Consider the following 24603-nt stretch of genomic DNA (forward strand, 5'->3'; position numbering starts at 1 on the left):
GCTGTCAGTGAGCTATAAGGGAACATGGGGCTGATCACTTATGATAATAGCAAGGCTGGGGGTCAGAGGCAGATGACCCCAGGGAAGCAGACATTGGTCGTTTCCTCCACATTTATAAATGGACTTTCCAACTCTTCCTGACTGTCAAGGTCATAGACAGCTGTGCTGGATGATACAGATGTGAAGAAATACTCAAAGGTAACACGGAAGTCTCATAGGCACACATCTGTTGGAGAACAAGCAGCTTTTGGAAAGGCAATTTTTCCTTTGGGATGAAAATGCAGGTGTGTGAGGAAGGCTGTACTGGCGGTCACGGGCTGTGTGGGCTGTGGGTAAAGGGCAGAGCTGGACAGGGTGGGCACACTCCTTCCTTAGCTGGCAATGACGACGGAAGGACGTGCCTGTGTGGGAAGCTAGGTGAGACGCATCTTCATCTCGGAAACCTTGTAGCTATAGTTGTACCCTCTCCATGACTTCCAATTGACACCGTTTGCATAGCTCTTATGGGGACCCCCGAGGTAGAGGCCATTGAGGTTGGAAGTGTGACATGCCGAATACCACCAGGCTCCGTGGTATTGCTGTGCACAGCTGGAAGAATCCTGGTCATTGTCTTGGTCTTTGGTAGAGAAGAATTGGTTGTTTTGGGTAGTCAGAGAGTCACCTATTCAGAAAGAACATGCATCATGCAGATAGATGCTAGACATCCACTAGACAGCCCTGCCTGTGACTTGCCTGTCCTCAGCTGGAGAATTCATCAGCTCAGGTCCAGGTGAGGGACCCATCTGTGCAAGCCTTGGGAAAGAATACAACGCCAGATATGACCCCTCCTCCTAGTCCATCAAGTCCTTGTGGCCACTGTCATCGTTCCCCACCACACTCTCTGTTCCCTTGGGGATCCTCTGAAGAGCACCGCCGGTACCAATTCTCTCCCCGCTGCAGGCTGCAGCTCTCTCTAGGACTTCTCTAAACTCCCCTCTTGTCTTGGCTGTCTGTCAGAAGGCACTAAATGGCCCCGTGTCTCCAGGGTTCACCCTGCTCTGCCTCCACGCTGGGCATGCAGCTTGCATGGACCCTCTGTTGCGTCCCTCTGATGCATCCCTCCCACCTGCAGAACAGGACCAGTGCTCCCTGCTTGCTTTCTTTCCTAAAAGTCCCAGGTGAGATGGGGTAAAGTGGGTGCATAAATTTCAGACCTGTCACCTTCAAAGTTTGTAGATGGAATGGCGGGCTGTGTCCCGCCACCCGGCTAGCTTTACCTACCAGGAGAGATCTTAACCTGCGTCCATCTCGGAGAGGAGAGGCATGGCGACTCATTATGGCGACTGCCTGAAGCATTCCTCCAACTCCGCTTCCTTTCTCCCATAATTCTGTTCTGTCTACTCCGCCTACCTAATTTTCTGTCTCTTAAAGGGCCAAGGCAGTTTCTTTATTAATAATCAAAGTAACACATAGACACTCCTCCATCAAAAGTTCCTCAGAGACTGGCCTGCCCCACTTAGCTGTGGGTTTCTGTAGTTAAATAGGTCTGCTCATGCCCCACAGCTCCCTGAGACGCATTGGGAATCTTATCATTCCATTGTACCCAGCCAGGCACTTATTTCGTGGGATGCACTTCCCAAACAACAGGGCCAGAGTCCTTTGGGGAAAGCTGTTGTGGTTCAGATAAACTGTCCCCCCCCCACAAATTGTGTGTGTTGAAGGTTCAATCAGCAGTATTTGGGGTTCTGGTGATTGGATTAAGAGAGCTGAGACATCATCAGTGAGTTAGTCACTGACAGATACCTAGAAGCCCTTAGGGACATGGTGACTCTGGGAAGTCAGGGTCACTAGAGACATGCCTTTGAGGGGTGTTCCCTTTCAGTCTATCTCTTTGCTTCCTGTTGGCCCTAAAATGAGAGGCATTGTTCTATCAGAAGCTTCCACCATAATGTTCCTTCTCACCTTTGGTCCACAGTAAAAGGTCTGGCTAACTCAGTGTCCCAAAGGTTCTCTTTCTATGGGGAAACAAGTTTTTAGCACCTAGGGAGAGATGACCATTTCCCGACTCTATCAGGTATGGTAGTCAGTGGTCCCCACTCACTATGCAGTGGATCTGGGTGGGGCCCTTAGCCTGGCCTATTGGGCAGTCTTGGGAGTGCTAACAGAATGCATCTATGGTCCTCATCCGGCATAAAGACGCAGACATTAGTGTTTTTCAGATGCCAACCCTAGCCTCAGAGCCATAGACTCAGCTCAAGGCTACCAGGGGGAGGCAAAAAGCAGGCCCCTTTACTCCTAGACTGGTTCAGAAGGTCCCATCTCAAGTCTCTTCCCAAGCTGCTCACCAGCACCACCTCCAACAAAGTTTCCCAGGATGAGCTTGTATTTCTCGGCCTCTCCCAGGATCCGGAAGGAGCTATACTTGGCAAACTCGTGCTTGCCCTCAAAGTCTGTAAGGTCGACTCGCAGCTCACTGGTTCCTGCCGAAAGTGGAGCGGGGAGTGTGAAGACTCAACCTTTGAACTTGAACACTAGGCAGGCCTGGGGAATTCACCTGGGTAGGTACCAATATCTTTTGGCCTGGATGGGGGCATCATTTCTAGGCATCCTCCCATCTGTTCTCCAGGCAGTACCTGAAAACCCACTGGCAGTGTTCCCTTGGCATGACCTGGCATGCTTCAGTCTTTGAATTCTCCCAGAGGGCTCTGCCCTCAAATGCAGTAGCCTGAACCTGAATGTGAAGGTCTCTTTTCTTTCTTTCTTTCTTTCTTTCTTTCTTTCTTTCTTTCTTTCTTTCTTTCTTTTTTTCTTTCTTTCTTTCTTTGTTCCCTTAAAAAGTTAAATGCAGGGGCTGGAGAGATGGCTCAGAGGTTAAGAGCATTGCCTGTTCTTCCAAAGGACCTGAGTTCAATTCCCAGAAACCACATGGTGGCTCACAACCATCTGTAATGGGGTCTGTTGCCCTCTTCTGGCCTGCAGACATACACACAGACAGAATATTGTATACATAATAATAAAAAAGTTGAATGCACAGGATCAAACACAATAAGGTGTCCTGGCAGTGAGTAGGAGACAAAGGTGATGTGGTTTTCATTGGATCACAGAACAGACCATGGGCTGGTGTGATGTACCACAGTGGAGCAAGAAGGGCTTTGGGGAGCCTACTCTCTGTGGCAAGAGGGACTTTGATAGGACCCAGAGGCTGGTGTGCAGGATGAATTAACAGCTAGATTGGCAAAGGGTTGTCCCCAACACTACCTGCACACCTCTTCCGCTGGGCTCTGAGATGTTAGTAGCCCTTTAGAGAGAGTCTTATCCCCTGACCCTCACCCTCTGGAAGGTCACAGCAGTGATTTCATGCCCTGGGGTGCTGTTAATATGCACTCTAACCACCTGGGGCTCTTCAGCCCCATGGTCCAGCACTCAGGGTCCCAGGGTTAACCAATCTGACTGGCACTGCCTACCCTGGGTGGTCAGGACGTGGATGTTGTCATTCCCCAGCCAGAACTCCCCCAGCTGACTGCCGAAGCCCTGCTTGTAAGAGGCCCAGTCCCGAAAGAAGTCCACAGAGCCATCGAGCCTCCTCTGGAAGACCTGGGACAGTGAGGAATACATAGAAATCAAGGAGGCAGGCAAACTTCCTACAGCATGTTGGACCAAGTCTCAGAACAGAGCAGGAACCCATGATCTCCAGAACACTGAGGACCTAGTGCCGTATGCATGGCATTGCAAACCCCACACAATCAAGTACGTGGCAGCTAAGAGAGTAGGCAACGTGCCCCAAGCCACATAGCAGGAAATGGAGTGTGCTGGCTCCATCTGGTCCTCCCCTTCAACATGGGCTCTCCCACACAGGTCACCAGCCAGCGTTCCCGGTTCTCTGTCTTCGGAGAAGAAGGGGCGCCCTCTGAGGCACAACAGGGCAGAGAAGCCCACAGATCTCATTTTCTGTTGGCCATGAACTTGGGGAGGGCTAGCCCAATACTCACAGTCCAGCCTCCACCATCAGTATCCATGTCACACAGCACAGTCAGGGGCCTGCAGTCTGACAGGTAGATGGTATACCAGCCAGTAAGCAAGTGGCCCCGGGTGAGCAGTTCCTTGCAGGCCCGAGGTCCTGTGGAGGGAATCAGGGAATGAAGGTGGGATTGGAACCCAGGTGTGCTCAGAGAAGGTAGACAACAAGCCCAACATCACACATCAGGGACCCAGAAGGGGAGGCTGGGACAGAGAATATCTTCATGGGGACAGGGTAGATGATGTGGTCACCTGTAGCACATGACTGAGATAGCGCGGTGTCTCCTGTGTGGGGAGAGAAGAGACTCGGTCGTAAGTGTGTAGTCATCAGCTTCATCCCCATTGACCCCTAAGGCCCCACAAATGCAATAGCTGGATAATTTCAGGACTTGCCTAAGTCCTCCTCTTGAGGTACATGGTCCAGTCACCTGGCTTTTCCTCTGCAGCTGTGGTAAGTACTGTCCTTGACAGCACCCTTGTTGAGGCCTTGAGTACCAATGAGAGTACATAACCCCCTCCTTGTTCCCAGCATGCTTAGACATGCTGGGAACATGCTTAGACAGCATGCTCTGTCAGAGTGTCTACCCAGGAGGCCTTGTGGATGAGGAATGTCCATGGCATTCAGAACTAATGTAGCTCCCCCTCAATTGTAAAGAAAACATGAGGTTGTGTCTTATAGTTCAATAATTTTTTTAAAAAAATAAATATGCATCAATTAGAAAGAATTGAACTCAGTTTTGCTAATCACCCAGCTAGACTTCGGGTAGGTGCTAGGATGTGAGCTCTCAGGGTTTGAATATCCTAGTGCCCACCCACCACCTACTCTACCCACTGAGCCCCTCTCCCTAGGTATGCCTGGGCATGGCAGACCCCACTCTACAGAGATGTGGACATGTCCAAGGCATAACACATGGACTCACCTTTCTCTCCACGTGCTCCCTTTTCTCCTCGGTCTCCTGGGGAAGGAGAAAACAAGATGCTGGTGCCCAGAGCATCTGATCAATCAGGAGACTCACCAAAGGGGCTAGTTACCTAAGGCAGGCACCGCTTAGGGGCAGGTGGGGAGCTGAAGTCAGCAAGAGTGGGAGCAGGCAACCCCTGTTTATGACAGGGAAGGGACACCAAGGCTTGGGGTAGGGCAGGCTCCCTTCCCATCTCTTTTCCCAACCCCCATGTCTTTGTGGACAGACTGAGGTGACTATTTAACACCCCCTGGCTGTCTGCCAGGCTGTCTGTTACCTTTAGGCCCCATCAGTCCTGCCTTCCCAGATTGTCCAGGGAGGCCTTTCTCTCCTGAAAATTCAAATGCACTTTCTGAGCAAAGCATCCACCATTGTCCCCGTGGACAGTCTTTGCCTAGGTGGCAAAATCCTGACCCTGTCATGCTGACCTTAGTGACCTTTGGGACTAGAGCCAGGCTCGCTGTGGAGGGTGCAGAGGGTGGTATAATCTAACACATGGCTTGGAAGGGTGCATTGGTGGGCTGGGCGCTGGGGCCTCGGGTAGACTCCCTTCCCATTCTTTCCCCAACTCCCATGTCTTTATGACAGACTGAGGTGACTATTTAACACCCCTCGGCTGTCTGCCAGGCTGTTACCTTTGGGCCCCATCGGTCCTGCCTTCCCAGGATGTCCAGGGAGGCCGTTCTCTCCTGCAAATCCAAATATACTTTCTGAGCAAAGCATCCACCATTGTTTCCGTGGACAGTCTTTGCCTAGATGGCAAACTCCTGACCCTGTCATGATGGCCTTAGTGACCTTTGGGACTATAGCCAGCCTCACCGTGGAGGGTGCAGAGGGTGGTATAGCCTAACCCGTGGCTCGGGAGATAGCAGAGGTAGGCTGGGTACTGGGGCCACGGGCAGGCTCTCAGTAAGCTCTCAATTATTCCTTTGTTGAACCTGAGTGACTCAGACCTGGGCCACAGCGACCTCACAGGTGGAGATGGAGACAGGGAACGTGTCTTCAGAGATGCTGTCCCGCTAGGTCTCCACAAGGAGAGGGCAGGTCTTCCTCACAGAGTGTCCATGTAGAAAGCCGTGGCTGCGTCGTGCCCAACGACCCCGTGCTGTCTAGTTTATATGTCGGTTTGACACAAACTAGAGTCATTTGGAAAGAGAATAGCAACTGAGAAAATGTCCCTACCAGATGGGCCTGCAGGCAAGCATAGAGGGGCATTTTCTTGATTAGCGATTGATGCGGTAGGCCAGGTCACTGAGGACGGTGTTAATTCTGGGCTGGCAGTGCTGGGAACCAAGAAGACAGGCTGAGAAAGTTTTGAGGAATGAGCCAGTAAGCAACATTTCTTTACGGCCTCTGCATCACCTGCTGCCTCCAGTTTCCTGTCTTAAATTCCTTCCCTGACTTCCCTGGATCACAGACTGCAGTCTGTGAGATGAAATAAACCCTTTCCTTCCCTAACTGCTTTTAGTCGCGGTGTCCTATGACAGCCATAGAAACCCAGCTAAGATGCTTCCTGGCTCAATGGAAGCTATGAGGCGGTCACAAGGTCCTCCTTGCGGGTTCTGATAGCGAGAATCACACTGGCCCCCAGCACAGCCATGCTGGTGTCTGCAGCAGCATGAGGATGCCAGGCTCCCATCGTCAGGTGTGCCGAGGACAGAGTGGACTTGTTCATCCTCTACAGACGGACATGTACATCAGGAGAAGCTACTTCACTGTGGGGACACTGGGACAGGCCCACTGACCCTACAGAGCACCCAGGAACAATAGTTCCCGCTTGACTCCAATCAGCAATTCATGTTGGTAACATCTTAGTTATAAGGAAATGGGGTCCAAAGTAAGAGGTCAACACCCCTCCCTCATTGCTGGCTGTCCCATTCTGGTCATGGGATAATCTCTTCCCCAATGTCCCTCAGCAAGGTTCTGGGGACAGAAATCCCCTCCCCTAGTGGGACCACAGAAGTGAGCAAGCAAGTGGGACTTGACTTGGGGCCACCCACATCAGCTTTAAGCCTGGCATCTTCTAGTGGTATCAGAGGGGTCAGTGTTTGTCCTGTCCCCAGCAGATCATCAACAGGGTCCACATGGAGAACCTTCAGACATGGGCTCACCCAGGCAGCTGTGCTGCTGAACCCCAGTGTACATCAGAGTCTGACTTAGGAAACATGGGTACCACCACTGTCTCCCACTAGGGGATAACAAGTGTGCTCAAGGTCCCCACAGGCACTAAGGTTGTGGTTCAGGGCTCTAGGGACTGTGTTCTGAAGCAGACCCCAGATGGAGGCTGCCCCACTCTCTCTGGAGGTCAACTCAGGGAGGAGCTGGTCCCTTTGATCCTTTGTTCTGTCACTTGGGGCAGGTGGAGAAGAAAGTAATAGCCCAGCTTGCAGGTGGGGATGCCAAAGTGTCTATTGCCTAGATGTCTTCTGGTGATCAAGTGAAGGAAACATAGGTAGGAGACCAGGAGGCACCTAAGATGGTCCAGAGGAGCCCTCCTGGATCTTCCCAGACTGGTTGGACCTAATTTCTGTCATTTACCATTGTGCCAATGCCAGGTACCCAGTGCCCAGTGCAAGACCCAGAGTCAGAGAGGACCTGAGGTGGTCTTCCAAGTTCAGAAGACCAGACTCAGGGCCCCTCCCCCATTTCTGTACCTCCCACGCAACCCCCATCCCCAGAACACACCTCTGTCTCCTTTGGCACCAGCTTCTCCCTTGGGTCCCAGGGCTCCCGGCAGCCCAGGGCAGCCTCGGAGGATGGTGAGCTTGTTGGAGCCCTCCAGATCCAGGACTTTCACTTCTGTGGAACAGCACAGGCATCAATTAGTCTTAGTATCTTGGGCCACCTGCCCTGAAGGCAACTGCCAGCTCAGCCACATCAGATATGGGTAGATGGCTACAGCCAGGATCCCCAGCCTCCTCTGCAGAGATGGGGCAGAAGTCAAATTCCTATGATGGCGACTAGGTCCGTCCTTGTCCCAGGAAGCTGAGCAGGTGAGAGAGGAATTCAGGATACAGCTCTGTCTCGTGGGTAGGGGAAGCCTGCTCAAGAATGAGTCCTCTAGTTACCAGTGCTGTGGTCCTTTGACAGATCACATAAGACCCCTGAGACTCTGTCCCCTCAGCCCCCAAGTGGTTGTAGGAACTGGAGAGATGGCTCAGCTGTTAAGAGCATTATTCTTAGCAAGGTGGTAGTGGCGCATGCCTTTAATCCCAGCATTTGGGAGGCGGAGGCAGGTGGATCTCTGTGAGTTTGAGGCCAGCCAAATTTATAAGAGCTAGTTCCAGGACAGGCTCCAAAGCTACAGAGAAACCCTGTCTTAAAATAAACAAATAAATAAACAAAAAGTACCATTTTTTGCAGTGGACCCAGGTTTGATTCCCCACACCCACATGACAGCTCACAACTGGTGGTAACTCCAGTTTCTGAGGATCTTCTGGTATCTGCAGGCACCAGGCCTCCAAGTGATACACAGATGAGCTTACAGGCAAAACACCCATACACATTTAAATATATGGTTTCCCTAAAAAATAGGGGTGTGGCAGAGACTCACTATGAGAATGACTTTGGAAAACTAAAGTCTTGCCATCATTATGGCATTTAGAGACAACTTTGTGAATGGTTACTGTTTCTAAAAAAATAATAAGCTATCTTGCTAAGAAATTCAGTCAGCATAACATTGTCTCTCAGTCTTGAGGATTAATCATGGATGACTGGGCTAGAAGAGGTCTTCTGGGGAGGGGGTATGTATGTCTCAAGGCACAGCTGGCACCCAACAGAAGTTGCTACATTTTTGAAAATATTGTTCAACTGTGGAATTGCAGAGTACACACCCTTGTAGAACTCTTGAGTTATCAGAAAAGGGCGGGTCTTTGGTGTGTTTCTTGCCAAACTTTTTTTCTTTTCTTGAGGTTATAATTACATTTTTCCCTTCCCTTTCCTCCCTCCAAAACCCTCCCACATACCTCTCCCCTCCCTGCTCTCCTTCAAATTCATGGTCTCTTTCTTTCCACTAATTGTTATTGTATGCATATATATGTATTTGTATACATACGTATTCGTGAATATAACAGTTTGAGTCCACATGATGTTACTTGTGTGTATGTTTACAGGGATGACCATTTGGCACTGGACAGCCAATTAGTGTGCTCCTCAGTGGGGAGGACCATCTCTCCCGCTTCCATCTTCCCTCAGTTGCCTGTAGTTCTCTCTCTGTAGGGTTGAACCCTTGTAGGCTTTTCCTGTCTGGTTTCCCTGCTGGCTCTTTTCCCTGGATTTGGCTGTGCCTTGCTGTTTGAGTTTCTTTTCTAATCATGTCATCACAAAGCTGTCCTGTGCCTACGAACAATGTTCCCAGGGTGGACAGAGCCAATCAGGGATCTTCCTGACCCCAAGTCCTTGCCTATACGTACCATATGGGACTATGGGGTACATTTTTACCAAAGTTATCAAGAGGGTGTGTCAGCCACCAGATTAGAGGCTCCTAGAATTTCTCTCTAAACTCCCTAAGAAGGTAGAAAATGTCGGTGTCATCTTCGCCTGTGAAGCTCCTGAGGTTGGACTGCAGGCCTCGGGGTCAGCAGTCCCAGGCTATAAAATCTCCACCTGACCTGGTGCTGGTCACTTCCAGTCTGTCTTCAGAGGGTGACACTGAGCTGTCAGGAGCTTCTCAGATGAGGCGGGCACCAGGACACTAAGCAGTTACCTGCATTCAGGGGCTTAGAGTCCATCTCACCTGGGCAGGTGTCAGCAGCATGAGTGAGCAGGCCTTTGATGGACAGGGTCACGATGAAGAGGGCAGCAGTGTCCAGGGCCATGGTAACTGCTTAGCTCCCAGTCTTCTCTATAGCTTTGCAGAGGCACCCCGCTCTTATAAAGCAGAAGACCCAGCTCCCCACCTTGGGCTCCAAGTGTCCCAATCCCCAGGAGACAATCACTTCCTGGAGGCCTATGGTTGCACAAGAGGCCTGAAATTGTCCCAAGGCTATGTCTGTTTTTCCAGTGAGGCCTGCCTAGGCTCACTTCCTCTGCAGAAACATCTGAGCCCAGCCCAGGGTCACTTCTATTTGTAAAGGACCTGCCTTGCTGGCTTAAGTCAAGCATAACTTCATATACTTTTCTTGTTTCCCATAAGGCTCTAAATCATCTGTGGTTAGAGAGGATTCTGGAGCCAGTCCCCAGGACAATCAGGAGTAAGCTGGTCACTGGGGATTTGATGTGGAAAGGAAAAGAAGTTCTAAGCACCTGTGACACCGAAGTACACTTGTACCTTGTTACCAGCTACCAAGGGAGAAGAACTTGCGTGGCATTTACAGGTAGATCCCACAGCTGCAAGGATCAGACACTGGACTCCATTCTGTCAGAGATCCAGTGGCCAGGGGCCGCTCATCACACCCACAGGAGAAGACACCTCTTGTCCCTCCACTCCGGTCTCCCTGCCTTCAGGCTAAATTCTGTGTTTTGAGTTCTGTACCCTGCCGGCTCACTGTAAGCTGACAGTGGCTGTTCGGCTGAATGGTATGGACGTCTGATGATGTCAGAGGGTAGCAGGACAGGGTTTCAAGGGACAGCTATTTCCCTGGGCCACTGTGCAAAGGAGATCCCAGCCGTACTGCTTGTGCCAAGCAGGGCAGACGCAGAGACAGACAGTTAAGAAGCCTAGGAAAATATGGGGTGTGTGCTAGAGCACCATTGCTGAGTGTGGTGCGCAGTTCTAGACATCACCATTGTGCAAGCATAAGTAGGCTCCTTTCTGAGTCTCCCAGCACCCCTGAGCCAGAGAGCACGGGGCTGAGGCCTGGCAGGCGAGCTTCATTGTGCCAACTAGTTGGTTCAAGATGGATATTCACCTGGGGTTTTGTCAAACCAGAGAGAGGGAGTAAGACTTTGGACCCCCATATGCCAGCTGCCTCTGCTGGCACAACTCCTTCCACACAGTCACCAGGGGAGATGTCACCAGCACAGTCCTGTAGCAGGGAAAGGCTGCTGAGATATGGCTTGTGAAGACTGTAGATGCCGTGGTTTGAAGATCGTAGGCATTTAATTCCACTGTAGTGTTGGAGGTGGGGCCTCTGGGGCAGTTAGAACTAGGTCAGTGTGTTGGTTACTTTGCTATTGCTGTGATACAACACCACAGCCAAGACAACTAAGAGAAGAAAGCGTTTATTTGAGGCTGATGGTTCCAGAGGTTTGGAGCCCATAATGGAGGAGCAGAGGTAGCAGGTGGCAGGCAGCTGGGGCAGCAGTCGAGACTCACATCTCAAAGGGCAAATAGGAAAGCAGAGAAAGGGCACTGGAGATGGCAGGAGGGTTAACCTCAAAGTCCTCTCCCAGTGACATACTTCCTCCAGCAAGGCCATACCTCCTAATCCACCCACGCAATTCCACCAACTGGGGACCAAATATTAAGTGCCTGAGACTATGGGCATTTAAACTTATCTCATTTAAACCACACAGTAAAGTTGTCAGAGAGTAGGCTCCACAGTCAGTCCTGATGGCTCTATAGGAAGAGGGAGGACCAGGACACATACATGTGCATATCCACACACCCACATGTTTGCACCCAGGTATGTATGCATATACCTTCATGCAAATGCATACACATGCATGAGCACATGTATGTGTGTACATATGTACATGTACGTAGAACATACACATATGTATATTCAGTGGTGTGTGTTTATAAAAATCAATGCATGCACACATGCACACACATACATGTGTATTCATTGGTACATATATATAGTCATGTGTGCACACATGCACACAATACATGTGTATTCGTTGGTACATATATAGTCATGCGTGCACACATGTATACATATACATAAACACTCACAAGCATTCCTGCCTTTCATCAGGGACCTGTGTCACCATTGCCAGCAAGAGAGTCATTGCCAGATGCAGACCTGGAATTTGCATGCCCAGAGCCACGAGCATAAACAAAACTCACTTATTTCTGAATCATCTGTTTTGTGGTCTGTTAGTAACATAATAAAGACAAATATATCCAGGTCCTGCTACAGTCAAATACTTTACATTTGGCTGTGTGGGAACCACTGATCTCTGGCAATGGCAATCTGGATATTCAGGACTGTCAATCCTACTGGTGGCAAACAGCAAAAGGTCACAGTCTTGCAACCACAACGGCTAAGTTCTGAGAACATAAATCTTGAAGAAAGAAAATAAGGCTTCCAGCTTCTTTTTTTGCCATGAGAATTTACCAAACTCAAAAGCTAACTGGGCAGCTGTGCAGTGCTAAAGGTCAAAGGTCAGTGCCAAGGACTAGGAAGTGTTTGTGTTTGGGATCCAGAAAGGCTCCGCCCTAGAAGCAGGATGAGCTACCTCAGCACTGCGGCAAACTGCCTTTGAGGAGGCGTGTGCCAGGGGGAAAGCTAAGATTGAGAAACATCTCGGGGTCTTCCCAGGTTTGTCGTGCCTGCATCATGGGCTTCACAAGATTTCTATAGTGTGTGTGTATGTGTGTGTGTGTGTGTGTGTGTGTGTGTGTGTGTATTGGGGTGACAATTTACGGGAGTTAGCTCCCTTTTCCTACCTTATTTCGGAGGCAGGCCCTTTCCTGATATTTGTGCATGGCGTACTTAAGGTGAGCTGGTCCGAGCTTCTGGCCAATTCTCCCGTCTCCACCTTCAGGCTCTCCAAAGAAGAGCTGAGGTCTCATGTGCAGCCACTCACTGCTCCCAGTGGGTAATGGATGGTAAATTCAAGTGGTCAGGCTCGTGCAGTAAGTATTTTTGCCTGCTGAGTCGTCTGCCTGGCCCTCTACAAAATGTGTGTGTATGTGTACGTAAATATCAGAAAAGGATGGGAGACAACCATGCTCGAAGGGAGGAAAAGCAACAGGTCCAAGAACCAGTAACGAGAACCCAGGACATGGAACACAGAGGTCACAGGTGTCAAAGATACACCCTCATAGCGAATGCTTGAGAGCATTCTCTGAAACAAGAATCCAGAGTCCTCACTAAGACCAGGATCTTGGAGGTCTGTGTTCATGTAAGTCTGTTCTGCATTGATGGATCAGGGTGCCCATGCCACATGTCCCCTGAGTGAGCTACGTGTCCACTGCGTATATCATCAGTTAACTCTCCCAGCATAACATTGGACAAGATGGACTTAAAATATTCAGAAAAACCATGATACTCTTGAGCAGGACCAAGAGACACTGATCTACTCTGCCAGGCACCAAAGTATCCCTAAAACTAGCAGTAACTCAGACAGGATGCTGCTGACTTAGGGTTATGCAGTCAGACAGTAGGGCCAGCAATGGGCCCAGCAACAAAGCAGGGTGTATCCCACCCTTTGATCTGTGCCAGTGGAGGCTCTATAGAGAAACAGGTAGTGAAAACTTTGAATAAATGCTCCAAACAAGAAGTGGAAGTTGAATCCAGTCCTACAAAATGAAACCAATGTTGGGAAAACAGCAAACCCTAACATGAATGGTAAAACCTAGTGGTGTTAGATCATATTATACGTTATCAATTAGCCTCACTGATGTCTTATACAGGATAGAAAACTGTCAGGCACAAAGGGACTGTTTAGAAACTGGCGTGATCCATGGAGAACAGCATTTGTTTTTCAAAATACACCAAGGTGTGGGGAAGACAAACTTGAACCATGTCAATGCACGCATGGTAGAGGGCTCGCTTTGTTGTAAGAGGGCTTCCTGGGAGCCACCCTCCTCTGGAAAGTGGACCGGTAACCCCAAGTGATGCTTATAAGCATGGATGCTTCATTCCAGTAGAAATGGCAAAGTACACACAGCTCAGGTGACCGGAGCAGTACCCTTAACATCGCTAGACACCAACCATCCATTCAATCTAACACAAATTTTTTCGAAGAAGCAGACTACACAGGGTTTTGCTGAGAATGCATGAGAACTGAGGACCCTCATCCATTATCACAGAGGGTGCACATGGTATAAACACATCTGAAAGCCCCTTGGCATCATGTCCACAATTCTCTGTGACCAGTGAACTCAGCATTCAGCCACAGGTAGCTCAGCAGGGAGATTCTGGGACCAGCAGGAAGACAAAAGATCCACCTGTTGCAGAATGGTCACTACCCTGCAGGGATCTCATACTGGGGAAGTCTCTACAGCAATGGCATAAAGCCATCACAGCTTCTGCAGAAGCTTGCTGGAATTCACAAAACAACCAAGAACTAAATGAAAGAAAGATTTAAAAGAATGTTGGGTACAAGCTAAGGGCTTTGCTGTGCAAGTGTGAGGACCCGAGTTCAGATCCCCAGCATCTGTATAAAAGTCAGGTTTGGTGGGGTTCATCTGTAACCCTTTCTCAAAAATTGAGGTGGAGAGCCATTAGGAGGACCTCTAGCCTCTACTCACATGTGCGCACACACAAGCACATGTAAACATGTACGTACACCGCATGCACTCAGGCACATGCATACACACTCCACCATACAACACACACACACACACGCACACATACACAAAAAGAACATTTATAGTTAAATTGTGTTTGTGCAAAGCTTATGAGTAGAGAGGGACCTGAACAGTGGGATTTAAGAGTGTGGTTAGTCGTGAAGTAGAGAGACTCCAGCCTCTTAGAGGAACCTGCTGTGTGGAACTTGTGGAACTCGAACAAGGGCTGGGAGGCTGGGCAGGACTGTGTTAAAGTTTCCCGGGCTTTGGTGAATAGATATTTTGGTTCACTAAAGGAAGGTCAGAGCAAGAAGAGCCAGTACAGGTATGAAGGTCAGCCTCATTGCCTCCTGCTGAAGCTCCAGACGAACCATTCACAGGAAGCTTGGGGTATGCAGGGCCCAGAGACCCTTTCTATACCCTCACTTCTAGGAGATCAACCAAGCACTGGCTCCCAGTGCTAGTGCTGAAGCCAGAAGAGAGGGAAATAAACAGAGAGAGCGTGCATTCTGCAGGAACCATGCCCACGTAGCCTGGACCGCCGACTGCATTGCTGATGGAACAAAAAACCTTGAAAGATGCAATGAATGGTTCCTTATTTGCTGAGCTATGGCATAAGTGGAGTGGGGGAGAGGGCACTTCCAGCTAGGACACAGGGCTGGGGCTGCTCTGCAGGTTCTAGGGGAGATGGCTTCATCAGCCTCCCTTCCCAGGATCACAACTGAGGCAGTCAGCTAGCCACTACACCATGAATGGCCCTCTTCTCCAAGATACCTGGCCTTTCCCCTGTCCCTCTCCTAGGGATACACACCTCCATGAAGCCCGGAAGGCCGTGGGAGGGACCTTTGCATTGCTCATTCTCTGAGCTGCCAGGATAGCTGTGTCCCCTGTGAGGACATCTGCCTTCCACCCTTCTGGGATACAAAGGAAATCGGCCAAATTCAGAGCTCAAGAAAGGGGACTGAAGGTCCTGTCACCACCCAGTGTGGGACAATTTCTGTTTGGGAGAAAAAGAATTCCTTGAAGCATTTCAGAGGTGTCTATGCCGGTGGGGTACTTCTCCCCAGTCTTAGGTCACTCACCCCGCCCTTCCTGCCAGTGGATTTAATTGGCCCTCCCCACCCCTGGGTTCTGGAGTCGCCAACTTCCCCATTCTCCCTCCCTCCACAGTCTCCTCTCTGCTGGGACCTGGCTCTGGGGACACACCATTAAACATCATAAGATCTTTTCATTCCATTGTCTATGGCTGAGGACCATTCATCTCAGAGATCCTCAAGCCTGTCTGTCCCCTCCACTGAGATCCTTCCTGGTGGAGCCTAGGGAAAGCCGCTAGTGCTCCATATCCCACGCTATTCCCCTTGGCCCCTGCAGACAAGCTCAAAGTTCAGGAAGGTCAGAAGTTCAGGAAGCGGGCACATGGCAATCAGCTGTTGTGAAACACACTCAGAGTTGTCACATGATCCAGAACCTTGGCTCCCAGGTGAAGACCTGAAAGTAGTGGGGCTGTGTGTGTCCACTGATTTGTCCCTTCCCAGCTGTAAGATCCTGAGGGCCCAAAGGCTGAAGCAGATGCATGTCCCTCGGCTGGTGAACGAACAAACAGACACAGGCCATCCATCAGGATGCCCTCGGCTGTCCAGAGGACTGAAGTTCCGGTTTATATCACACTGTGGATGAGCTTCCAGGACGGGAGGGCCAGACCACACTGTATAAGCCCCTTCGTGTGCCCCAGAACAGGCAGGTTCACAGAGAAGATACATAGTAGTTGTCAGAACCTGGGGCAGAAGAGAGGGCGTCGGGACAATGGGTCTGGGTTTGTCTTTCAGGTGATGAGAATTTTCTAAGATATTATAGAATTGTAGAATATGTTGATGACACATGACTCAAAAAATACAAAACCCCGCTGAATTGAACACTTCAAATGGGTGAATTCCGTGGTGTGTAGAGTTTATTAATAAAGCTGTCAGAAGATAAAGGGATTGGGGAGAAGCGGATAAAAAGGCCTCCTTCAGATCCAGGGACACAAGTCAGGGGTCCTTAAGCAGTGTGTGTGTGTGTGTGTGTGTGTGTGTGTGTGTGTGTGTATTCATGTATGGTGGGTATGTGTGCACAAGTATTCACGACCAGAGGTCTGGTCCAGCTGTTATTTCACACTCTCTGTTTACCTTGTTTTTTCTTTTTTGTTTACTTAGTTTGGGTTTTCTTTCTTTGTTTTGAGAAAGGGTCTGACTCACTATGTACTTTGGGCTGCGTGGAGCTTGATTTGTAGAATAGAGAACCATCTGTCTTCTGCCTCCTGGTTGCTGGGATTAAAGACGTGCGCACAATGCCCAGCCTCTGTTTGGTTGTTTTAATTTTTTAATTATGTGTGTGTGTGTGTGTGTGTGTGTGTGTGAGTGTGTGTGTGTGTGTGTGGTGTGTGTACACACACACAATACCTGTCTGCACTCACATGTCGTTCCTATGGAGGTCAGAAGACAATTAGTGGACATTGGTTGGTTCTCTCCTTCTACCACGTGGGTCCAGGATTGAAGTCAGGTTGTCCTACTTGGTCGCAAATACCTTTACCCACCAAGCATCTGTGTGGGCCACCACCTTGGATTTTTCCTGAAGCTTTCCAGTTAGGCTGGGCTGACTAGCTAGTGAGCCCCAGGAAGCTGTTGGTCTTCATCTTGATTATGCTGGGATTATAAGCACGTGGCACATCACCCAGCTCTCTCTCTCTCTCTCTCTCTCTCTCTCTCTCTCTCTCTCTCTCTCTCTCTCTCTCTCTCTCTCTCTCGTTCTGGGGATTGAACTCAGGTCCTCATGCTTGCAAGCAAGTCCTCCACTGACTAAGACATCTTTCCAGTTCCAATAATGAAGAATTGAAGGGAGTGTTGTCTTTTGCCCAGGGTACAGGGAGAGAGGAGTCCTTTTCTCCTGCCTTCTTTCTCTTCTCCTCCCTCTCTCCTTTCTTTCTCCCCTCTCTCTCTTCCTCCTTCCCCCTCTCCCTCCCTTCATCTTGTCAGTTCCCTTTCTTTCACTTTCCTTTGTCAGGAGCCCAGGCTGTTGGGACCCTGTATTGAGAAAGCCACTTTCTAGCTATGTGGTATTAGGAAGTGTTCCGCAGCCCTGGGGTGGGGGGCAGAGCGGGCGAGGGAGGGTATCAGGCAGTGCCAGCCTCTGAGAAGCAACACTGCAGTGGTGGTAGCTGAGGTCAGCCCAGGCCATGAGACAGAGCCACCTGGGGCTCCCCAGGAAGCATTCCTCACCCATGGACTGTTTTAATTTCCCAGAGATAATAATGGGGCACAAAGCACCTGCCAGGCCCTCGAAGACAGATGACCAATGCTTGCAGCATAATAGTCTGTGTCACAGAAAATTGGAATTTATATCTCCCGAGGCAGGGCATCTCTTCACACCATTCTTGCATCCCTAGGACATGTGAGTCTGCCCTGGGCTGCTTGCTGGGAGACGCAAACCAAGGCAGAGCACTGTGGAGGAACTCTGCTCCCCTAGTCCTGTTTTTAATATCTTAATCGAGTCTACAAGCCCTAGGACATATGGAGCAAACAGATCCATGAGATCGTCTTCCAACTCCGCCTGGGATGAAGGTCATATTCTCCTTCTGAAACACAGGCGCGACAAATCAGACAGGCAAGGCTGACACTTTTCCTGAGGTTTTGTTCCGTCTTTGTGATTGTTCTTGCTTAGTTCACTGTGTTTTTAAAGCTTGTGAACAAACTAGATCCAAGAGTCTGTCCCCACCTGAGTTAACCTAGTTGTTCTGAAAAACCCAAATCTGTCTACGGCCTTTTGTTCCTGGGGCCCAGAACACAATCCGCCTTGCTCTTGATTTAAGCATGCTGACAGGTCCCTGCCCGCATGCCTGCACCGTGGCAGGAGTGGAACGGGGCTTTCATATATAATGCATGAGCCAAGCACAGTGGAGGCAGGGACAGAGAGCATGGAGCTGCGTGGAGCTGTGTGGACCCTGTGTGCCATTTGCCCTGGAGCTCGGTTTTCAGAGTCACAACACAAGCATATTCACTCTGGGTAAGAGATCAGGATGAGGCTGCGAAAGGCATTTGCTCACCGAAGTGGATTTAATTTTTTAAACTCACATTAGGACAGGATTAACCTTGCTGAAGGATACTGAGACATGGGCAGAATGTATAAGACTCATCCCAGTATGCGTGGTATGGGAGAAACACAGGTGAAATTAAACATTCATGGTATGGAAATGCCTTTTCCTCGGCCTTCTTCCTCCCTGTAGTCATCTTTGAGGTGCTGGCTCCCTGCCCTGTGGCGTGGGCACAGGCTACGACATAGGCCTAGCCACATGGTGTTCCGTTCCCTCCATCCTTCTGGCATCCTGACCCTGTCATTCTGTGGACAGGCAGGCAGGCTTGCAGGCTTATGAATGCATGGTAGCACACACACACACACACACACAGAGAGAGAGAGAGAGAGAGAGAGAGAGAGAGAGAGAGAGAGAGAGAGAGAGAGAAACACAGTCCCTGCAGGCTCTTTAGAGACCTGCTCTTTGCAAGCCAGAGAGAACCTGGTGTGGTCTCCATCCTGTCCTGTGAACTGGAGGCACTGCTAGTTTAAAAACAAACAAAAAAATCGGGCTCTGATTGGCTGGTCAGCATGTCCGTTGAGCTGTGTGGGAGGGCAATGCTTACACTAGGAAAGCTGACCCACTTGTTGAGGGCTCCTTAATCTAGGAAATCCTCCAGTCCCACACAAACCATGACTGATCTCTACTCAAGAGGCCATCTAGGACTTTCCACAGTTGATTAGTGAGTTGAACAAGCAAGTTCTTGCTTCTTTCTCAAGCACTTTAATTTTGCAATTTCTCCACAAACTCTTTCAATAAAAAACATTTCAAAAGGACCAACAAAGGAGAACTGAAAGCAGGCCACGGTCCGCCCTGTGGTTTCCTCAGCAGAGCCCAGATCTCTGCTCCAACTGGTGGCTTGGCTGAAATGCCCTTGGGAAATTGCTAGTGTATGCCAGTCTCGTGCAAACCGGTGGCAGGTTCCTCTTCAAAAGCACTGGACTGCGGGCATGCCCTTTGCACTGTGACGTCACTTCAACCATCTCTCCGCACAAGAAAAGCCGGGGAGGCTGTAAACCCACAGTCACCATCTGGAGACCCCCGCAACCCCTGGAAGCATGGTGAAGAGCCTGGGCCTGAATCTCTCTGCTTGTACTGGCTAGTTTTCCATCATCTTGGCACACGCTAACATTATCTGAGAGGAGGGAACCTCAAGTAAGAAAATGCCTCCATAAGATAAGGTTGTAGGCAGGCCTATAAGGCTTTTTCTTAATTAGTGATGGATGGGTGAGGGCCAGCCCATTGTGGGTGGTGTGACCCTGGCCAAGTAGTCCTGAGTTCTATAAGCGAGCGAGCTGAGCAAGCCGTGGGGAGTAAGCCAGTAAGCAGCACCCCTCCGTGACCTCTGCATCAGCTCCTGCCTCCAGGTTCCTGCCCCTACTACTTTCGAGGATGAACAGTCATATGGAAGCGTGAGTGAAACAAACATCTTTCCTCCTCAAGTTGTTTTGATCATGGTGTTTCATCGCAGAAATAGTAACCTAACGAAGGCACTGCTCCGGGACCTGTGTGGTGTGTGGGGACAGGGAAACCTCCACATGGCAAGTTGCTGCAGAGCAGTGACCCCCAGCGGGGGACATCTGTATACAATTTCAACCGTCTTTGGTGTAAAGAATATCCTTAGTGACCTAAGAGAGAGTTGTGTTCAGTGAGGGATCAGGGTGGCACCCACACCAAATCGCCTTCTTTAACGTGCAGGGAGGGGTGTCCATCACTCTTCTGTTTCAAGAATGTAGAGACAGCCCAGAGAGGTCACACAGGCTAGTCCAACCCTCTATCCCTGGATAAGACTCTGTGTGAGGCTCACCTCTCAAATTAGCCTCTGTCACAGCTCTTATAAGGACTGGTACCCTTGGCCTGTATGGAAAAGGCTGCTATGTACTTCCTTCCTGTTTAAACACGAGTCCAAATAGACAATCTAAGAAAGGAAATGACCTCTTAAACTGGGGCATGTCACTGTTCCTGGCTGTCTATCCAGTACCTCTTCCCCCTTTTCCTCCTCCCAAACACCAAAAGATGGAGGAGAGCTTTCTTTGGGTACTCTGGAGATTCCGGAAGACCCCCATGCCCGTCTTTCAATGTGGACTGACTTGTACCTAAAATAGGGGTCAGGTCCAGCTCCAGCAAAAAGGTGTGCCCCAAGATTTGGACCAGTAGTGGAAACCATCACTCATCCTTCCTCTAAGGTTCCCTTCCCGGCTTTCTTGAGGCCAGACTGCTGTCCTGATAGCAACGGTAACACTGAGTTCCTGACCTGGACGTAACAGCAGTGCATATGGGCCCAGAGGGGGAGCTGAGCAGGGACAGTTCAGTGTGCTTCTGCCCAGCTATTGTTGGCAGATGTTAGGCATGACCAGGAAAGGATTCCCTTTTCACCACACCACATGCTCCCTGGGGTCAGAGGTCAACTGTCCTCCCTTGAGGATACTCCCTTGTGGATACTGGCCTAGAGGTGCCATTGCCCACCCAGCCTTCTGCCTACCTGGGTGTCAAAGCAAAGGCTGTGACCACCAGAAATGATGCAAGGAGCCCTTAGGGTACCAGTTCGCTCCTCTGGGCCTCCAACTCCCAGTCTTAGTTGTGCGATGCCGCTGGATCTAAGGGCATCATGTGCTATAAGCCTGGAAAGCTGGTGTTCCCAGTTATTAGAAGATTCCAAAACCTACAACACCTTGGAGCTGGTGCTGGACGGGCAGCAAAGCCTCCTCTTCCTGTCCTGAGCTTCAGCTGCCTCAACCACAAGGGTAATGAGTGGGTGGGTAAATGGATGGACAGATGGATGTACAGACAAACACATTGGTAGGTGGGTAAATGCATCGATGGATGAGTGGATAAGTGTGTGGACAGTCGAGTGGATAGATGGGTAGGTGGAGAGATGGTTAAATGGGTGGATAGGTGGAAGGATGGACTGGTGAGCGATGGACAGATGGACAGGTAGACAAGTAGACTCAATGGGTGGATGAAGATTGGTCTAAAGAGGTCCTTTCAGCCCTGAAAATGACTCAGGGAACTAAAGTATGGATAGATCTTGTTTTGGTGGTGACTAACCTGCACCCAGTCACCTGGTTCCAGATGAGGACAGTGGCTCTGTCTGGACAACTGCCTTCACAACATCTCCCCCCTACCTCTGGTTCGTTGGGGAGAAGCACAAATGGCAGCTAGAAGCACCTCAATGGATTCTAGAGGGGCCCCACGACACTGAGGATGGAGGGCAAGGTTGGTGGGATGCGACCTGTCTGGGCGATGAGGCTGTGACATGTGGACCTGGCTGAGTCTTGTACCCAGACCAGTCATAGACTCTGAAAGCATCACCAGAACTAAGGACTTCCCATTGCTATACTAAGAAGGCCCAGGTCCTGAGTAGGGGGCAACCTAGGTTTCCTCCTGCTTGGCTGAGTGGCTGCAGCTGGGTGCAGAATGCTGGCAGGACTGCTCTTAACTACACATAACACTGAACACACCACGGTTCGCTGTGAGAGCTTTCAAAATGGTTCAGAAGATGCTAAGAGTAATTCCACCCTCCAACGGCTTCTCGGTCCCAGACGGGGAGCGGGGAGTGGAGTGTGATTCTCCAGTCACAGCTGGGCTCCAAACAGCTGCAACCCCTTCGCCTCAGGCTGGTGGCTTCTCTCCAACGGTGTTTGCTGCTGCGTCCATCACAGACCCAAACAGAGTTATCTAGGCAGAGAGACTCTACACCCAATGGTCTTGGCCTTTCTGTGGCAGAGAAAGGACTCCCTCCCGCCTCCACTCATACGCCTATGAGGATGGGCATAAGAGCACCAGAGCAGGCAGCCTCCAGCAGCCAGACCACCAGGACCCTCTGCCACGTCTTGTGCATGAGCTTCTCCGCCATGACCCAGCTACCCTTCCCAAGGTGCCCTCCCGTGCTCCTGTCCTTTTGGCTGGACTGCTCTGCACATAAACTGAGCACTAAACCCGGGCCTGGGTTCAGAGGCAGAGCTTAGAGCACAGTCAGCGGGTCCCCTTCGGAGACTTCCTGAGCTCCGCCTGGGCTGGGGGTGGCAGCCATGGCAAACACGCAGTGTGCACTGTGTTGGGTGGAGATCAATGCTTGCCGAAAGACAAAATGGGGTGAGAAGACAGAAAGGGCAGAGAGCTGCAAGGCAAGCACTGAGAAGGTGACGGCCGAGCCCTGCCTCAGCCCTGTTCTGCGATGGAGAAACAAAGCTCAGAGAGGGTGTGGAGATGATCAAAGACACACAGCAAATGGGCAGGCCCTGAGCCCATTTCTCCTCCCTCTGAAGCTTTCTGCTTCCATGTTAAAAGAAGGTCAAGCCAGGTGGAATAAAGAAGTGTCTTACAGGAAAAAGGAGATAAGAAAGAAATGTTGCCACGTGTCCACATCCAGGGCCACCCTCCCTCTTGTCTGTGTTAGTTTTTCCGCTTTTCGAACTCTCTGCAGTGGGGTCTATTCTTTCAAAGGCCAAATATAATAAATAAAAAATACTTCATCTAGTTTTTGAAAGGCATCCAAACGCCTAATCTGGTGGCCAGGACACTGGAGTGTCTGATCCCTCCAAGTGCTGATTTGAATTAAAGGGCAATGCCATGAACTGAACGTAAAATGCCCCCATAGGCTCGTGGTTTGAACTCTTAGTCCCCAGTTGGTGGCCCTGTTTCCTGGAGGCGATGGGAGCTTTAGGAGGTGAGGGTCACCAGATACGGGTTCTTGGGTGTGTGTTGTTCTTGGTTCCGGCCTGGTTATCTGTCTGTGATGTGAACAGTTCAACCGCCACAAACTGAATCGCTGCTGCCATGATGGATGGAAACCCACGGAAACATTGAGTCAAAATCAACCCATCATCCTTTAAGCTGCTCCCGTCAGGAATCAGGGTCACAGTGAGGTCAAAGGAGTCAATACAGGGGGCCACAAAGTGAAGTCCCAGCCTATCTCGGCCTGAGCTCAGTGTTCCTGGGATGACTCGGGCACCTTCTTCACAGGTGGTAAAGGCTTTGTTCTACTTGCATTGCTGTGACAAACACCGTCACCAGAAGCAATATAGGAAAGAAAGGCTTGATTTCAGCTTTTCAAGTCTCAGCCCATCCTTGAGGACGCATCAGTCACGGCAGAAACTCAAGGCAGGGGCTCGAAGTGGAGACCACGGAGCGATACTGCTTCCTTCTGGGATTGTTTGCTCGGCTCATGATCAGCCAGCTTTCTTACACACAATGGTCTGGACCCTCCTCCACCAATCAGCAATCAAAACCGGTCCCGCAGATGTACACAGGCCAGTCTGTTAGAGGCAATTCCTTACTTGAGGTACCCTCTTCCTGGGCGACTACTTGTATAGGCTTTGACCCATACATATCAATGACAAGAATAGATACGCAGTGGTCACCACCTCAGGAAGGGTCAATAGCGGCAGTCCCCTGCCCTCCTTGCCTGGGCTGCGGACAGAGGCTGGTAATAGGCCTTGAACCTGGACCAATCAGCTGAGGGGGTCAGACTTAACCCTGTGAATTGCCCAGGAGTCCTGTGTCTTCCCTGCACCACCATCATCCCCACCTCTGCACTCACCCCCACTCCCACCCCCGCCTTCTGAGATTGAGGCTCCTCTACTTGAGCTCTTTTGTTTCTCGCTCCCGCAAAGCCTTCAGCTTCTCCGCGGCTGCAGGAAGCTTTGATTCGCTGCCGAGAATCTGGGTTGCAGTTTTGGGGCTCAAAAAAGGGAGGAATCATTTCTTCTGGGAGGCACGGGAGGAAAATCATTTCGGTGACTGTAGGTAATTAAGTCGCCACAGCGCTATGGAACATGCATTATATTATACGATGATTAATCCCTGGGACAGCGGGGAGATTTTTCATCTTCAAAGCGCTCCTCAGCTGCTCATTAATCATCCCAGCCCCAAGGAAAGAGGGGCTGATTCTGTTCCTCGGAGTGGGGAAACTGAGTCAGCTGAATGTCTCTGACCCCACCCCCAGATCTCAGGGTGGAAGCAATGCAGGTCAGAGCCACCAAGGGCTTGTGCCCCAGGCGCCTCATCCTGGTGGCGTCAGCCTACTTCCCAGCTTCGTGGGGACCTGCACGCGAATCAATAGAAATGTTATTTTAAATGAGAAGAAAGCTGCCCAGCTCTGCTGGCGGGGGCTGCCAAGGCCCGCCCGCTTTCAT

General features: G+C 50.3%; 1 protein-coding gene across 2 annotated transcripts; it reads right to left on the reverse strand.

The window, feature by feature from the left end:
- Positions 1 to 298: 298 nt before the first annotated feature.
- Positions 299 to 9775, reverse strand: LOC119819485 (ficolin-2). Of its 2 annotated transcripts, XM_038337713.1 has the most exons (10): positions 9694 to 9775; positions 7644 to 7757; positions 5594 to 5647; positions 5236 to 5289; positions 4917 to 4952; positions 4249 to 4281; positions 3969 to 4096; positions 3444 to 3573; positions 2325 to 2459; positions 299 to 661 (listed from the first exon to the last, which is right to left on the reverse strand). In XM_038337713.1, exons 1-10 carry the CDS (start codon positions 9773 to 9775, stop codon positions 414 to 416), a joined length of 1014 nt encoding a protein of 337 aa, XP_038193641.1. In that variant the 3' UTR covers positions 299 to 413. The 2 variants fall into 2 exon arrangements, with proteins under 2 accessions (XP_038193641.1, XP_038193642.1); XM_038337714.1 differs by lacking the exon at positions 5236 to 5289.
- Between the last annotated feature and the right edge of the window lie 14828 nt (positions 9776 to 24603).

Source organism: Arvicola amphibius, chromosome 7 (genome assembly GCF_903992535.2).
Source record: "Arvicola amphibius chromosome 7, mArvAmp1.2, whole genome shotgun sequence".
In the NCBI taxonomy this organism is placed as follows: Eukaryota; Metazoa; Chordata; class Mammalia; order Rodentia; family Cricetidae; genus Arvicola; species Arvicola amphibius.